At 40.5% G+C, this 18,775-nt stretch overlaps 1 protein-coding gene across 3 annotated transcripts in view; it reads right to left on the minus strand.

Moving 5' to 3' along the window:
• The window catches only part of ARMC3 (armadillo repeat containing 3), a gene marked incomplete at both ends in the record, with an annotated part of 75,469 nt that extends 73,535 nt beyond the window's left edge, over positions 1 to 1,934 (minus strand). For all 3 annotated transcript variants that reach the window (XM_080917740.1, XM_080917738.1, XM_080917739.1), the window contains one exon: positions 1,887 to 1,934. In XM_080917740.1, coding sequence (XP_080773866.1) covers positions 1,887 to 1,934 — 48 coding nt within the window. The remainder of the gene's footprint in view (positions 1 to 1,886) is intronic.
• Between the last annotated feature and the right edge of the window lie 16,841 nt (positions 1,935 to 18,775).

Here is an 18,775-nt window from a genome sequence, read left to right on the forward strand (position 1 = left end):
ACATGGAGGTAAGTGTCTTTACCTGCTGAGCTATCTCACTAGCCCTAGAACAAATGTTTTATCAGCTTTGAAGGGGTAGACCTTGAAATTAGCCCAAGCTAGAATACTTTAATTGTGATAAACCTTTTGAAATTCTAGACGCTATTGGGTAAAATGAGGATTGGAGAGGCTGGAAAGATGACTCAGTGTTACACCAAGAGTCCTTATTTCCATTGCAGAGGACCTGAGTTCCGTTCCCTGCATTCACAGCAGGTAGTGATCTCAGCTACCTCTAAGTCCAGTTCTAGGGGATATGGCATGCTGAGGCCTGCATGTGCATGATGCACAGAAACTCACACACATACTTAAAAATGATAATCCTTTAAAAAGGAGGAGTAGTTCTCTTAATGGGGACAGTTTCATTGGCATGGGAAAATGGTAAATAGACAAGAAGAGCCATTGGTGAATGTCTTACGTGTCTTCAGTGGACCCCAAGCTTAGTGTGAGCTGAGAAAGGACCACTGACATGCAGAGATTTTAGCCCTGGGGCTGCGTTTCTTAACCCTCCATGTATGTACAAAACTTGGAGCACAGAGCACAGTATCAGCCAGACATTATAACATCGTAAGACACATATTAGACAGACCAATTGCTTATTAACACTGTAGGAATTGTGCCAAACAGATACCTCTATTGCTTGTTAATTCTTTGATTCTGATGTTAATTATGTTTGCTACTAAGTACTGTGTTCATAAATTCCCTCAAAGGCTCCAGCAGTGACATATGGGGGTAAGAAGAACCTTAGGATCCAGTGAGTTTAAAAGGGTCTGACATGTGCTAGAAGTATGTCCGAAGAAAACAGCCAGAATGAGAAAAACGAGGGGACTCTGTCACAGAGTCACACTGACTGCCTCTGCAAAGGTTTCCCAGATTAAGACAGCCAGAAACTTCTATAGCTTTTGATATAACTGTATCATAAGGTATAAAATATCTTGGTAGTCACACACACACACACACACACACACACACACGTGTGTGAGCTGGAGAGTGCCATTTCCATTTTAAAGATAAAGAAAATAGAAATTGTTTGGCAAAATTTGGCAACTTGGTCAAAGTGATTAATGCAGTTCTCGAGGAACTATAATGAGACAAAGCTTCCAACCTTGACTGTAACATTCTGATCTGGAGGGTAACTTTCTGCACACTTTCTGATTTCTACAGACCCGGAAATCCCTTATTTCAATATGTATTCTATTTGATGACAAACTCACCAAACTCGTGTTTTGAAATGAGACTCCAAAGTCAGAATCATCAACGATGTTTTGCATTGTCACACGGTATTTCAGTAATTGATTAAAGTCAAGGGACAAACCAGACATTTAGTAGCAAAAGGACATTCTGCAAGAGGCTGTGTTTATGCTCTGTATTTGAAAAAGAAGCAGTTGGTGACTCCAGACTACTTTCCAGCCGGACAATACAACCCGGGCCTCCTCGAGTCCAGGACTATCAGCAAATACCATACACAATGTGTACGAGCTGTAGCATATCTTCTTCTTATTTTTGAAAATTCCCTGGAATAATTCATATCAACTAGAGGCCAGTGGATAGAAACTTGCAGTCTTTAAAAGAACACAATAAAACTATGTGTCCATTATCTAGACTGTAAACATACGATCTACCCACTAGAAGAGCTAGTAATCGCTGTCTAATTGTGCTAATTATGTAATGACAATGTTGTAAATGTTTGTTTATATACTGTTAGGTTTCTCTGACTAATATCATTAGTCAGACTTTGGATGTCTGCCACTGTGCATTCATGTATACCATGGGGCATGCCAAACCATTGGAAAATTTTATTTTTAAAACAGGTGGTCAGATTGTTGCTGGTATTTGCACCAGACACTTACCACATCCTTAGGGGGAGGTTCAACTTCCTTCTTTATTTTTTTCCCCATCCTAGAAAAAAAGGAAAGATGAAAAAGAGTAAGATTTGCACATCATGAATTGGTACATCTTCCATGATCTCAGTTATCTATGTTCTTGGGGGAGCATCATTTCTTCTCATTTTACCAACCAAAGCATGCAGCTGATGGAGGAAGTCTAGCACAGCACAAACTGCTATGTGTGTCCTGCTGGAGACACCCGTTTTCAAGGAACTTCCTGGTAAGATTGTTGAGCACTGGTGTTTTGTTCACTTTGGAAAGGAGAGTATATTTGTGACCTAACTTCCGATTAAACGAGAGGAAAATCACAGTGTATTTACTGACCATCCGGGTGGTTGTTTGTTTGTTTGTTTTAATGTCACTCTGTTGTGCAGTCGCCGGGATCTAGCCATTATGTGAATTCAGTGTTATGAACATCATTAGCTCTGTTTTCCTGTGAGCATTGCTTTGGGGAAAAGAAGAGGAAGGTCTCAGAGTCCCATGAGAAACCTTAGGATGGACAAAGTTCCAGGATAGGGTTTTCAGTGTCAGGATTAGTTCAAATTGCTTGTCAGAAGTCAGAAGCAGAATATGGTTTTACAGACACTGGGCAGAATGCATTGTACACATTAGAAGACCCTATGATCACAGTAACTCAAAGGCTTTGGAAAAACATCTATTTCACGCGACTAACTTCGGGTCATAAGGTCTGTGAAGAACTGGGCAGGCTTATTCTATTTCAGATACCTTATGCCTTATCCAGTACTCTAAAATGTTTTTTTAAAAACCACACCCATAGCCTCTATTAAATATAATTTTGTATAAATAATGTTTACATTTATTTATTTTATAAATATGGGTGCTTTGCTTCATATATGTGCTCCATGGGCATGCCAGGTGCCTGAGGAGTCCAGAAGAGGTTATTGGATCCCCTGAAACTGAAGTTACAGACTTGTGAGCCACAATGTAGGTGATGAGAACCAAACATAGTCTTCTGCAAGAACATGAAATATTCTTAACCACTGAGCCATCTTGCTAGTTTCCAAATTTTTATCAGGGTTGCTTTTGAAATCACTCAGCAAACTAATATGGATACTTAAAAATTCTTACAAAATAAAAAAACTGCCTTAAAATGTGGGGAAATGTAATATCAGTAAATCATTAAAATACCAATTTTCGATTTTCTTTTTATGCGTTAGTGCCAACATTTTTCTCAAATCACAAGTATTCATACAAGCTTAGAAAGTACGGGTGGCCCTTGGTTTTGAGCCTGTTTCATTTAGAATGACACAGAAATTATTCCAGAACAGGGAGAAGCTATCACAGGCATGGGGGTAGAAAGTTCATAGGTCAAAGTAAGTTCATAAGCAACTCTAAGATATGCCAGCAACTGATTTATAACAACTCCTTCTAAAGAACATTCGGATAACAAGTTACACCCACAGGAAGCAGTGTGAGGTTATTTCAGTTGCTCTCAGACTATCGTCTTCTGTTCCTGGATAACATTTTGAACAGGAGAATAGTAAATGATTTGGAGAATAACATTTTGAACAGTAGAATAGTAAATGATTTGGAGAATAAAGGCACACACACTGCAGTCATGGAAAGACTCCTGGGCCATAGCCCTGAGGCTAGAAGGGGCTGGATTTTATCACCCTATTGGGGGCAGGATGGCTGTTCGGGGGCTCAGAAGTAAGCTTCTGGTACAGGTGGGAGCAGTCTGCCATAGGAACTTTTTTTCTTCATAAAAAAAGTAGGCATTTCACTGTAGAGAATTTGGAAAGCAAAAAAATAACACAATTAACAAAAGAAAATTTACCCAAAGATAAGTGGGTGTTTTTTGTTATTGTTTTTGTTTGGATTGTTCTTGTTTTTGTTTTGTCTTGCCTGAATTCTATTGCCTATTGTCAAATTCCTTACCTGAGGCTATTTTCCTAAGAAATTCTTTTTAAAAAATATATATCACTTATTTTTTTTATTGGTTATTCTTTGTATTTACATTTCAGATGTTATCTCCTTCCCCCTTTCCCATTCCCCCTCCTTTTCCCATTGCCTCCATGAAGGTGCTTCCTCTCCCAACCCCCCTCTCCCACCTCAACACCTTGGCATTCCCCTACACTGGGAAAACATACATCTGATGGACCAAAGGCCTCTCTTCCCATTGATGCCAGAGAATGCTGTCCTCCGCTGCATATGCAACTGTAGCCATGGGTCTCTCCATGTGAACTCATTGGTTGGCGTTTTAGTCCCTGGGAGCTGTGGTAGGTTTGGTTAGTTGATTATTTTATTCTTCCCATGGGGTTGCAGACCCTTTCAGCTCCTTCAGTCCTTTCTCTAGCTCCTTCATTGGGGTCTTCATGTTCAGTCCAATGGTTAGCTACGAGCATCTCCTCTGTATCAGTATGGCTCTGGCAGAGCCTCTTATGAAGCATCCATATCAGGCTCCTGTCAGTAAGTACTTCTTGGCATCAGCAATAGTGCGTGGGTTTAGTGGTTGCATATGGGATGGATTCCCAGGTGAGGCAGTCTGTGGATAATCTTTTCTCTAATCCCTGCTCCTCTATTTGTCCCTGTATTTTCTCCCATGAGTGTTTTGTTCTTCATTCTAAGAAGAACTGAGGCATCCAAATTCTGGCCTTCCTTCTTTTTGAGCTTAATAAGGATTATGAATTATTTCTTGTATGTTTTGAGTTTTTTTTTTTTTTTTTTTTTTTTTTTTTTTTTTTTTTTTTTTGGCTAATGCTCGCTTATAAGTGAATACATACCATGAGTGTTTTCCTAAGAAGTTCTTAAAGAGCAAGTTCAAAACATGTCCATCTTCATTTTATCCTCCAATGGGTCCGCATGTCATTTAAATAATTCAAATCCATTAACTCATCTAGCCTCCATTTCCAATTTTCTGGAATTATGGCCAAGGCTGCAAGGAACGTCTTTGAATATAAAAATTCACCCCTGCCCCTTCCTTAGGAAACAGCCGAAAGACGGTGAGGTGAAGAGGTACCAGGTTTGTTGTACTGATTGTGGCAATGGGTTTGGCTCAAGCCTGTACCTTTCATGGCCACATCACCTCCTATTTATGATTTGTTTCTCCACTCTCTACTGCCGCCCCTCAGTCTCTGAGCTTCAGATATTCGCTAAGGCGGAGGCTGGCTGAAGCAGGTAGGGTGCTACTTCAAGAGTCGCTTACAGTGGAATGACAGGATCTTAGCCCCTCTAGTCTCTCTTAGAGTCCCAGGCTTGCACTGTTAAGTGATCTTGTAACTGCGAGTGCTGTCTGTACCGACCCTTTGTCTCAGCGGTTCCACCCGAGCTCTGAACGCTACAGTTTGTCCTGTCCTCTAGTCCTTGGCCTTTCCAACCCCTGGGCAGGGTTGCAGCGGTGCCTGCCTCTTACCTGCGTGGAGTCAAGTCCCTAGGAGCAGTGGCTCCTTACAGGAGACAAACTGCACTGGCCTCAGAGGGTCAGTGTTGATGCTTGTTGCTAGGCGACGCTGGGCTGTGCCTGAGTCTCTGCCCAGGATTGGCTCTTAGATCCCTTTGTCCTGTTCCAAGGTGATCAATCCTGCTGGGAACTGTAATCCTGCCATGGACAGCCTAACAAGGCTCAAAATCTTCTCTTCTCCCTCCCGTCCACATCTTCAGATGGCCCAAATAAAGACGATCCTTTTTGCTCTTACCCTCTGCCCTCTAGCCACAGCCTGTAAAGAAGCCATCAGTTAATTGGCTCCTTCCCTTACTAGATCAAGTTCTTACTGCCACCACATTTCAGGCCATCGCGGCTAATGACTCTAGTTTCTCCTTCCAGTTTTCCCTCCACACCATAGATGTACTGCGCCCCCCCCCCCCCGGCTCCCCCTCTCCCGGAAATCCTTGTTCCGGTCTTGTTCCTTCATTGCTCAAATGACTGCTGCCTACAAAAAGGCATTGTCTCCAGACCGGTTGCCTGTTTGATGCCTTCTTCGCAGCCTTATTTCCAATCTCTTCTATCCCCTATTCCTTCCCCCCTCCCCAGTTACCCCATACATACTCCTGTAGCTTCTCATTCTATCTCCCCATTTTCTTCCACAGCAATGCTCTCCCAAGCACCCTTTATCTGCCAGGACTATTCTTCCATTTCTACTTATCGACCTGGGCCGGTACAGTCACAAGAAAGGGTCCTTTAGTTGCCTTTAGGAGCCCATCTCCCCACCCCTTACACTTTGCGGACCCATCTCCCACCTGCTCTCCTGGTTCTCTCGGCTCTAACAGGGCTGGATGGGTCTCCCAGTTGCGAATTTTGCTATTGCTGACTCTCTTCCAGCCATTTTTAATCACCTAACAGCATATTTTTCGTATTTGACAAAGTGTTTCTATCAAAGTATTTGTGGTTAGATATCCCACATGATTTTTATATTTTGGTTAAACCTTAACTAAGATCTTAACTAGTGTAATTCATTATCTTCCTTTCTTCCAGCCCCTCCCATATGTACATAAATATAATTACTTCTCCTGTGTCTCACAAGAAATAGAAACAAAGCCAAAATTTTCCTTAGAGTTGGGCAAAATGGCTCAACAGGTAGAGGTGTGTTTTATGCAAATCTGGAAACTTGAATGTGATCCCTGGAATTCAAATAAATATGGAAGAAGAGGACCAACTTCATAAGTTTGTATCTGATCTCCACATATGTGCTATGGTACACACATGATACACACACACACACACACACACACACACACACATATACACACAAGGAGGGAAAGAGAGAGGGAAAAAGAAGGGGAGAATAAGTAATACAAATTGGAAAACTTCCTTCAGCTTCATTACCCAGCTTTTCATTCCTAATACAAAATATCTGAGGCAATAAACTTATTAAAAGGCAGACTTATTTTGACTCATGGTTCTGGAGATGTCATCTTACAGCTAAGGCACGTGAAGGAGCAAGACACTCACTTCACAAGTTAGGAGCCAAAAACTAGACAGAAGACAACTGTGATGTCTCCCTCCAAGGGGTTTGTGAGGCCCTCTAATAACACGTCATCCTGGGCGCCAAGCACTAGTAATGCCTAGATTCATAGGATGCTTCCTTGTCTTTGTCTTTTCTGTTATTCTAGAAACATTCTTAGCAGCTACTTCTGTATTGTCCCTCGGTTTTTTTTTTCTTCTAATTTCAGAACCAATATTGAAGGTTTTCTCCCTGTAAATATTGCTATTTTTTAGCAATCGGTTCCTGGCTTTCTCCCACACTATGCTTTTCTTAGGTAATCTTGCCTCTATCTTTGATTTCAGCTGCTATTTTTCATCTAACTGTGATAATGAACCCAGGTTCAAATGTCCTTTCATCTGAATGGACAAATGTTGGATAGTTCCACCTGATGTTCACCGGCACCTTAAACATCAGCATGAGTCACCTAAACGCATGGTTTTCCTGGCACAAAAATGTTCTACTTGTCAAGGGCAGTAACCTATGGTTATAACCCCTTTGTGGGGTCAAATGACACTTTCACAGGAGACACACATCAGATATTCTGCATATCAGATATTTGCATTGTAATACATTAACAGTAGCAAACTTACAGTCCTGATGTAGCAATAAGATCATCTTATGGTCAGGTCGGCACTGCATGAGGAACTGTATTGGCATGGGACAGAAAGCGGAAGGTTGAGAACCACTGCTCTGGGGTACCCGCCTTTCTAACCCTGCTCCCATGTGAACTATGTGAAGTCTGACACCCATTCTCCTTCCTGCTCAGCTACCAGATCCTAAGCTTCTCAGCTTTACCTTGTCATTCCTGTGGCCCACATTCAAAGTACTGCCATCCTTTCCCTGGGTTTCTCCACAAGCCTTTCACTATCCCTGAGTCCTGTAACCTCGTCCTCATGTTAGCTGCTCTTTCCCAGGATGATTAAAGTCATCGCTGTAAGAAGCAAGACATAGTTGCTTCTCTTCACTGGCTGCCTCTTGTTCAACACGGCAGGCTGCACCACGGCTGGCATTCGGACCGGCTCCTCCCTTCTGTATTTGGTTCTCTGCTCTAGAGCAAGCTGCTTGTCAGTCTCAGGGACACAGTGACATTTTCTACCCTTTGCTCCCTTAATTAGCCCCAAAGCCACTACTCATTTTTCATACCTACTCTCATCTTTTCCTCCAGAACGTTTGGCTCCTTCAGGTACCCCAAAGCGTTCCTCATTTAACACCACTGCTCTACCTAACATGTGTGCTAGTTCCAGTGTTTTCCTGTGACATGACAAGCTGTGTGTGTGCATGCGTGCGTCTGGGTATATGTTTGTCTGACTGTGTACAAGCATGTGTGCTCTCTCACCTAGGCCATTTCTAAGTGGACATTTGGCGAACACTTATTCTGAGCCAGAAAGTTATGAGCTGTTAATGAGAGTCATAAGCCCCACCCTAATATTATGAGGTATGAGCTAAACAGTTGGCATAAGGTCATTTTTCTAGTAAATGCAAAGACAGACTTGAAGTGAGGTTGGTTTGACTTTTATAGGCATGTCCTGCACTAGTACATCAAACACATATGTCTTGAAAACACAGTATTACAAATAGTCATAAAGAGGATATTATGAAATAATTTAAATCACTATTTTAGTTTTTTTTTTCACAGGCTCTTTCTTGACTCAGTGTCTTGTGTTCAGTTTTTTTGAGGGAAGGGCTCATGTTTATTTAAAACACACAGTTAGTGAGCTTTGACAAAGGCTTACAGTTGTAGGAGCAACTGCCACCATGAACACAGGACATTTCTGTCATCCCAAGTGTCTTTTATGTTTCTTTAAGGTCAATCCTCTCTCCTCTACTTTCCTGGAATCACCACTTTCTATTCTATCCCTATAATTTTGGTTTTTCTGAAATGTCTTGTAAATGAAACCGAACAACACGCAGCCTTTTCTGTCTGGCCCCTTGAATCTACCACCAGGTCCTCAGCACCCATCCCCGGAGTTCTTCATTGCTGCCTGTGCTGCTGGGCTGCACGGACAGCTGCAGAATGCTGAGCCAAGCAGCTTCTAATTGGTGGATGGTATAAATCCATCTTCTCTGGCCATTCAGACACAGGTTTGGGGAGAACACAGCTCCTTCTTCTTGGAAAGATTTCAGGGGTAGAATTTCATTTTTAGTTCTTAAGGCAAGACTGTGGTTAGTGTCATGAGGACCTGCTAATTGCTTTCCACACCTACAATGTAATGGCAAATAGGCAAGAACTCCAGTTGGGTGGTACACTCTACTGGACCTGATGTCAGTCCTTCCATGGAAGTCATTCCAGGGGTGAATGTGTATCTCTTCTAGGTTTGGTTTACTTTTATTTCCCCATTTTGTGAGGAGACACGTAATGTGTGCTATGGTGTTTCTGTGGAGGCCAAAGAGACAACATGTGGGGGTCAGTTCTGTCCTCTCCCATGTAGGTTCTGGGGGTTGAACTCAGGGTTCCAGGCTGGTGCAGCAAGCTCTTTTACCTGTTGAGCCCTCTTGATGGCCCTCCTCTACTGGCTTTTCTATTTCTCTCTTGTGGAGCGATGATGATCTTCTATGCTCCTGTGTTCCTCTCTCCTCTTCAGTGAAGCATCAGTTTGGATGTTTTCTCACTTTAACAAGTGAGTTGTCTGACTAAGTTGAAAGAATTGTTTTATATAGCAGTAACTTTTCAGAAGTGTAATTTAGAAATATTTTCCACCAAGATACATACAGTCTATCCTCATTTCCTTTTTAATTTTTAATTTTTCATGTGCATAGATGTTCTGCCTGCCTATGTCTCCACACCACACGCATGCAGTGCCTGTAGAGGCCAGAAGAGAGTATTGGGTCCCCTAGAACTGGAGCTAAGGTGGCGTCACCATGTGGATGCTGGAAACTGAACCCAAGTCCTCTTTAGGATGAGCGAGTGCACTTAGCCACTGAGCCTTCTCTCCAGTCCCCCTTACCATGCCTGTCATTGCTGCCCTTTGGGTTTGTTTTCACTTGCGTTTGTTTATAAAGCCTATAGTTTTAAGCCCACATTTAGGTTAATAAAATCCCCATTTCAACTGTTGTAGATGGTGTGGGTAATTTATATGAATGTCCAAATACACCAGGGTCACTTGAAGAAAAATTTCTGCTTTATGTATTCAATTACATTGGCACCTTTCTCAAAAATAAATCCGTCCTTTGTAAGCAGGTCTGGTTTTGGGCTTTATTCTATTTTCGATCAATATTTCTGACCACTGAATAACTACAGTGCCTTCATTGCTTTAGCTTTGCAGTAAGTCAGATAAGCCTTTTCAAGTGGCTTTGGCCACCCCACATCTTTTGACATTCTCTACACATTTTAAAAGTAGCTTATCAATTTCTATAAGAATCCCACTGAGATATTGATTAGGATTGCAAGAAGTCCATAGATAAATTCAGAAACGAGCTGGTAACTTAAGGATGCCAAGTGCTCCAGCTCACAAACGTGCTCGCTTTCCACTGAGCACTAATTCTTGCCTCTGAATGGACAGACTCATACTTGTATTGCTCTATGTAGTCTGGAAACTTTTAAATGTTATTTAAAAAAAAGAAAAACAAAGGAAAAGGAAAGGAAGAGAGAAACACTCTTTGCAGTGTGAAAGAGGAAAATAAATGAGTTTGTATGCTGAGTTTATAAGATGTGACCTTGTTAAGTTCTGATAATAGGTGTGTGGATTTGTTAGAATGGTTTTAATCTGAACACTGTTTTACTTCTTCTCCTCCAATATAGATTTAGTCATCTACTTACATCCTTTGCTCTTTCCTCTCTTTCCTCTTCTGAATTTGTTAGTTACAATTCTAAGAAGTAGCCCCCGTGAAGTACACCTCAAACAGGAAGTACTATGGAATATACCTCAAAAAAAAAAAAAAAAAAAAAAAAAAGAAAAGAAAGAAAGAAAAACACACAGCAGAATATACCTCTGACAGGAAGTATATAGAGTACACTCCAAAAGAGAAAGGTTGTGAGGTTTTTTGTTTTTTTTGTTTTTTTTTTCCCCAGAACAAGTTGTTGTCTTTGGACCCTCAAAGATAACAAATGCTTTCTGGCCATGTTTCCTTTCTAAATATCAGTTTAAACACATAGGCTCCTAATGTGTTACACAGAGCTAAGTCTATTTCAGCCACTATTCATTTTACATTTAACTCTCCTGTTCAGCCAACGGGAGCCCCTTTAAGATGAGTACTATGTCCTCTGGACAGGATTTATGTTTTATAGCTAGCATTTCCCCATATACTTTCTGTCCCCACACTTGAATCCAAGGAGTCTAAATTTGTTAATAGGAGAAGATTGTCAGAATATGGTCAAAGAATAACACATGGTGAATAATACCCCAAGGAACTGTGAGAGAAGCTCTCAGGAAAAGACAGAGGGTCTTTAATTGCAAGTGCATTTTTCCTCCCTGGGTTGTTCTTGGATGTGATTTCATTCATCCTCTGTTAGACATTTACATTTAACTTATAAGACATGTTTATTCTTGTCAGATGTTGGAACATAGCTATAGAACCCAATGTGATCATATAGATCTCATATCTGAAAGGATATGCTGGAACTTCAGTGTCCCCTGAACTGGACATGGCCTTCTGCCTTGCTTTCATGGTTTCCCAATTAATAATCTACAGTGTGTGCCAGGCAATTGTGTTATGATTGGTCTGTCCTGAGAAAGTGCTAGAAAAGAGCTACTGTCAATATTTACTATGTGCTTCCTGGCATTTATTTATGTGTTTTTCTGATCATGTTTTTCTGAACAACTTTCCATGGGTCACTACCTTTTTTTTGTTCCATTTGTGTTTTAAAGTACACTAAAACTAACGTAAAGTCATTCTATAAGGTCCTCAAATCCCAGGTCTCAAAGACAGACCTGTATAGGTTGGAAAAGTTGACAGAGGATAAGTAGGAACTATAATCCAGACTCAAGGCTTCCCATGACTGCTGACTCTGCTGTGTTCTCGAACACTGTAAACCAGTAGATTCAAGATGCAGGATGGTATTGGAGTGACACTCTGAAAAACTTCCTACTTTCTGGCCACTGAAAGAGATTTAAAACTCTAGCAAGCCTGCTGTTTTCACCAGCCACCACTAGCAGTAACTTGCACTGTCCCCGCACCGCCATACCTGCACCCCCATACCTCTGTACCATCTTTATTCACTACACTGTGTTTGCTTGGGTGGTAGCCACTGAACCTGTCAAAATTGTCCCCAAAAGATTTTTTTTTCTCTCAGACTAAAAGGAAAGGAGACAACCTTTAAGGCAGTGACTCTCAACCTGCAGGTCACACTGCCCTTTGGGCAGTTACATAATCAGATATCCTACATATCAGATATTCAGATTGTGATTCATAACAGTAGCATAGTTACATCTATGGAGTAGCGACAGAATAATTCCCTGGTTAGGGGTCACCATAACATGAAGAACACTACTAAAGGGCTGCAGACTTAGGACCGTCTGCATTGAAATAAATCCGGCCAGACTAGATACAGAGCCCCAAATTTAAACCTTTGAACTTCCAGGGTCAAAAATTGAGTAAGGAACTGCTTGAAATTCCAGCTTAGAATACAACCCGTGTGAGCCAGAAGGAATATGGTGACCGCCGGCGTTAATGTAGAGGCTGTGGGAACAGGCTCTCTGCTTCCTTGAGCACCATCAGGGCTGAGTGAAAACAACATAAACATGTCCAACCGGGCAGTCTGAGGAATCAGGGAGCTGACCCCACATTAGAGCAGTGGGTGACGCGGACCCCTCTGCCTTCATGCCTCTCCCCTCAGTCTGATCAACCAATCTGTCTGCTTTGGTCACAGAGAAGTTATGAATCAGAACCGTGTGCCAGCCTGAGACTATCTCTACTCCATTGAAGATGTATCTTAATGAGGTAAAAAAAAGACTTGAATTTCTTTGAACAAGCACAAGATATACACGACTATTTTGGGAAACCAGTTAAACTAGTACTAAATTAAGCTCAGATTCACAGCCAAAGCCAGTTCTATGAATAATTGTTGAAACACCCAATTTAACAACCTGTGTGCAAAGTTAGCCATACTTGAGGCATCAAGGACAAGGCATAGAAAGATAGCACTTATGAATATAATTATCTATTAAATCATTAATTTATAATTAATATTACTTCACTGGTATATTAATTAATATTAATGAATCTGTTAGCAGATACATTTATAGCAGGAGAATAGACAGAACAAAATTATCTACTGTAGTGGTTCTCAACCTGTGGTTTGTGGCTCTTCCCTCTTTTTTGTATTAATTCTTTTCTTTAATTAATTATTTATTTACATATCAAATGCTGCTTTTCTCCTGGTTCCCCCTCACAGAGTTCTTCTCCCATACCACCTCCCCTTAACCTCTGAGAAAGTGCCTCCAGGAATCCCCCCACCCTACGGCATCAAGTCTCCAAGAGTTGGGCACATTCTCCCTCACTGAGGACAGACAAGGCAGTGCTCTGCTACATATGTACTAGGGCTCTCGGACCAACCCGAGAGCTCTTTTGTTGGTGGCTCAGTCTCTGGGAGAACCCAGATTAGTTGACACCAATTGACACTGTGAGTCTTCTTGTGGGATTGCCATCCCTTCAGATCCAATTCCCGACCTAACTTTTTTATAGGGGTCCCTGACCTACCAATGCTTGCTGTGGGTATCTGTATCTGTCACAGTCAGCTGTTGGTACAGCCTCTCAGAGGGCAGCCATGCTAGGCTCCTGTCTGCAAGCACAACATGGTATCAGTAATAGTGTCATAGATTGGAGTCCACCCATGGGATGGATCCCAAGTTGAGCGGGCTACTGGTTGGTCATTTCTTCAGTCTCTGCTCTATTTTTGTGTCCCTGCATTTCTTTTAGACAGGAGCAATTTGTGGTGGAAAGTTTTGTAGGTGGGTTGGTGTCCCCATTCCTCCACAAGGGGTCCTGTCTGTCTACTGGAGGTGGTCTCTTCAAGCTCTGTATCCCCACTGTTGGGCATCTTGGCTAAGGTCACACACATTGAGTCCTGGGAATTTCTCACATCCCAGGTCTCTGGGACTTTCTAGAGATTCCCCCATACTTCTCCCATCCTCACAGTATTCATTCTCCTGGACCTCTGGGTCTCTCTCCTGTCTCTCCCCATACCTGATCCTATACCTCTATTTCCCAACCTCTCCCTCCCTCTGCCTCTCATGACTATTTTGTTCTTCCTTCTAATGGTATGTAAGCATCCTTTCTTGGACCTTCCCTCTTCTTTAACTTCATTGGGTCTGTGGGGTGTATCATGAATACTGTATACTTTTGGACTAATATCCAATTATCAGTGAGTACATACCATACATGGTCTTTAGGGTCTGGGTTCTCTCACTCAGTCTATTTATTAGTTTTATCCATATGACTGCAAATTTCATGATGTTCTTGTTTTTAATAGCTGAATGGTATTCCATTGTGTAAATGAACCACATTTTCTGTATCCACTTTTCAGTTGCTTCTAGTTTCTACCTTTTACTAATAAGGCTATGAACATAGTGGAGCACATGTCCTTGTAGCATGATGGAGCATCTTTTGGGCATCTTCCCAGGAGCAGTATATACGGGTCTTCAGGTAAAACTATTTCTAGTTTTCTGAGACACCACCAGATTGATTTCCAGAGTTAATGTACAAGTTCGCAATCCCACCAGCCATGGAGGAATGTTCTGTCTCCACATCTTTACCAGCATGTGCTGTCACTTGAGGTTTTGATCTTAACCATTCTGATTGTGTAAAGTGGAATCTCAGTGTCCATTTTGATTTGCATTTCCCTGATGACTAAGGACGTTGAACATTTTTTTCTCAGCCATTCAAGATTCCTCGGCTGAGAATTCTCTGTTTAGCTCTGTACTCAGTTTTAATTGAGTGATTTGGTTTTTCGGCATCTATCTTCTTGAGTTCATTATATATTTTGGATATCAGCCTTCTCTTCAGGAAATTGTCTCCTGTGACACTCTGTTCAAGACTCTTTCCTACTGTCTCTTCTGTTAGATTCGGTGTATCTGGTCTTATGTTGAGGTCCTTGATCCACTTGGACTTGAACTTTGTGCAGTGTGACACATATGGACCAATTTTCACTCTTCTGCAGGTTGACATCCAGTTAGACCAGAACCATTTGTTAGAGATGATTCCTTTTCTCCACTGTATGAGTTTTTTCTTTTCTTTCTTTCTTTCTTTCTTTCTTTCTTTCTTTTCTTTTCTTTCTTTCTTTCTTTCTTTCTTTTTTTTTGTCAAAAATCAAGTGTCTGTAGATGTGTGTGTTGATTTCTGGGTCTTCGATTCTATTCCACTGATAAACCTGTCTGTTTATGTACAAATGGCATGTGGGTTTTGTTATCATTATTGCTCTGTAATACAGCATGAGGTCAAGAATCATGAAATCTCCAGAAGTTCTTTTGTTGTTCAGAATTTTTTTGGCTATTCTGGTTTTTTGTTTTGTTTTGTTTTTTTGTTTTGTTTTTTGTTTTTTTTGTTTTTTGTTTTTTGTTCTCTATGTGGAGTTGAGTATTGCTCTTTAAATGTCTTTAAAAATTGTATTGAAATTATAATGAGAAATGAATTGAATCTGTAAATTGCTTTAAGTAAGATGGCCATTTTCACATTAATCTTACCAATCCTTGAGCATGTGAGATCTTTCCATCTTCTGTGGTCTTTGATTTTTTTCAGGGACTTGAAGTTCTTGTCATACAGATCTTTTACTTGTGTGGTTAGAGTCACTCCAAGATATTTTATATTATTTGTGGCTATTGTAAAGGGTGTTGTTTCCCTATTTTCTTTCTCAGCCTGCTTATCATTTGTATAAAGGAGGAATATTGATTTGTTTAAGTTAATTTTATATCCAGACCCTTTGCTGAAGTTGTTTATCAATTGTAGGACTTCTCTGGTAAAATTTTTGGGGTTATTTACGTATACTATCATATCATCCACAAATAGTAATATCTTAACTTCTTTTTTTTTTGGTAAATGTCTAAAAAAAATCATTCATTTTGTTTAAATTTTCCAGTTTTGTTGAGTATAGACTTTTGTAGTAGGATCTGATGATTTTTTAAATTTCCTTCATTTCTGTTGTTATGACTTCCTTTTCATTTCTGATTTTGTAAATTTGGATACTGCCTTTGGGCCCTTTAGTTAGTTTTGCTAAGGGTCTGTTCTATCTTGTAGATTTTCTCAAAGATCCAGCGCTTGGTTTTGTTGATTAGTTCTCTTTGTTTCTACTTGGTTGATTTTAGGCCCGAGTTTGACTATTTCCTGCCCTCTACTCCTCTTGGGTGTGTCTGCTTCTTTTTGTTCTAGAGCTTTCAAGTGCGCTGTTAAGTTGCTAGTATGAGACCTCTCCAGTTTCTTTATGAAGGCACTTAGTGATATGGATTTTTCCTTTTAGCACTGCTTCCACTGTGGCCCATAAGTTCGGGTACGTTGCACCTTTATTTTCATTAAGTTCTAGAAAGTCTTTAATTTCTTTCTTTATTTCTTCCCTGACCAAGTTATTATTGGGTAGAAGGTTGTTCAGTTTCCATGTGTATGTGGACTTTCCATTGTTTCTGTTGTTGAAGTCCAGCCTTAGTTTGTGTGATCTGATATTCAAAGGGTTATTCAATCTTCTTGTATCTGTTGAGGCTGTTTTGTGTCTGACTATATATTCAGATTTGAAGAAGGTGCTATGAGGAGCTGAGAAGAAGGTATATTCTCTTGTTTTAAGGTGGGATGTTTTGTAGTTCATAACTTCTGTTAGTTTCACTGTGTCTCTGTTTACTTTCTGTTTCCATGATCTTTCCATTGGTGAGAGAGGGGTGTTGAAGTCTCCCACTATGATTGTATGGGGTTAAATGTGTATTTTTGAGCTGTAGTTCCTGTTCTTTTTCCTAGTTTTCCATCTCCAGGGTTGTCTCCATTTGTGATTTCTTTCTTGCTTCTATTTCCATTTTTAGGTCTTGGACTGCTTTATTTCCTTTACCTGTTTGATTTCTTTAAGGAATTTATTTGTTTCCTCTTTAAGGGCTTCCACCTGCTTGACTGTGTTTTCCTGTATTTCTTTAAGGGAATTTTTAATAATCTGTTTAAAGGCCTCTATCATCACCATGAAATGGAGTTTAAGGTTGGAATCTTGCTCTTCAGATGTGTTAGGATATGCAGGGCTTGCTGTAATAGGAGATCTAGGTTCTGGTGGTGACATATTGCACTGGATTCTGTTAATCATGTTCTTGTGTTTGCTTTTCCCCATCTGGTTGACTCTGCTATTAGCTGACTGGGGTGTCCCAAATTGGAGCAGGCTTCCTGCAAGACATGCAGAGCTGGAGTGGGGGTGGGGCAGCCTGCCGATTGCTCAAGAGTCCAGGTGGAAAGGAGATGAGGCTCCAGCAGGGTGGGACAGAGCTCATGTTTGCTGGACTCTGTGGGGTTCCAGCTGGCATAGGGATTGTGTGTGGGGATCCCACCTGTCTCCTGAGAGATAGTCAGGGCTGAGGAGTTGGGGGCACGATGATGCTCTGAACTCTACTCATATGCATCTGTTCCCACCTACATACACATGTACTGCACATATGTGACCATTCACACACCCCAATCCCCAAAATGAGGTAGTTATATAAAAACAAAAAAATGGGGGAGGGGGACTTTTTTTTTTAACAAAGAGTTACCAAAACAAAGTCCCTGAGACAAAATATGTAAAGTATAACATGAAAAACTCAAAACAAGTAAGATAGATAAGCCTGTGATGCTTTATTTGTAAATTAAAGGCTTTATGCCAAAAATATTATTTCAAGCACCCTACTGCCAAAAGAAATCATTGTTTAAAAACATAAATATAAGAATCTGAACCATTTTTGTGGATCTATAGTTTACATTAAATACAATCAGAGGAGTGACTCTAACCACTCTAGATGCATTCAGATAATTAAGATCATAAGAACAGGATTTTATAGAAAGCTTTCCCGCAGAGCTTCTGAGGGAAAGGAGTGGATTTACGTAAGCCAAGTTCAGCGAGACAGAAGAGTCATAATTTCCTAAGGCCTTCCTGGGCTGCAGAGCGAGTTCAAAGCCAGCCTAGGCAACTCAGTGAGATCTTGTCTTCAAAATAAATATTGGTAACATGAGGACTGGAAATACTTATTACTCAATGGTAGAGTGACTCCCCAGCATCTATGGGGCCTCGGAGCAATCCTCCACACTGGGGCAAGGAGTGCATTTGTAGACTGGCTGTCAGCTTTAAACTGTTATGTTCAGATATACTCCACAGATGGGAAAATGGCAAGAAGTATAAGAAAGGGACTCAATATTAACAGACTCAAAGGAAAAAATTATGGATTTTAGCTAAATTTTTTAAAAATGTTTTATCGGGAATTGGAAAAGGCAATAGAACTGTAGCTATGTGGGAAGAAGACTTTTGTTAACATTTTCTCAATACTTAATATGAAAATATTCTGAAGGATTCAGAAGCCATCTGTTACCATAAAATATTTCAGCACTATATAAGTAAAACAAAATAGTAATTTTGTTTAGAAAGTAACTGACTTTGTGAGACATAATTTTAACAAGATTAGAGATCAAGCTATCTCACAGGACAAAAAACAAACTAACTAACTAACCAAAACTGGTTTTAATTTAATGAAGACAAACATAACCTCCCACTGGTTGTCTCTCCTTCTGATCAAAATGAATATCGAGAATACGAAAGAAAGGTTTTGAGCAAGATCCATACGTAGAAATTTTGAACCATAAATCAAGAGTGGGTCCACGTGCCTGAGAGTGTGCATAAGTGTGTGCAAGCTCGAACAAACTCAAATCTTTCTCACTTAAAATATGAGGCTATTTTATTTAAAAAACATTTCCTAAACTCAATATGTAATATATCTGTATTACTTCTTTTCTTCTTGTACATGTGTGTGTACACTTGTACATATGTGT

The sequence above is a fragment of the Micromys minutus genome (genome assembly GCF_963924665.1).
Source record: "Micromys minutus genome assembly, chromosome: 6".
Lineage (NCBI taxonomy): Eukaryota > Metazoa > Chordata > Mammalia > Rodentia > Muridae > Micromys > Micromys minutus.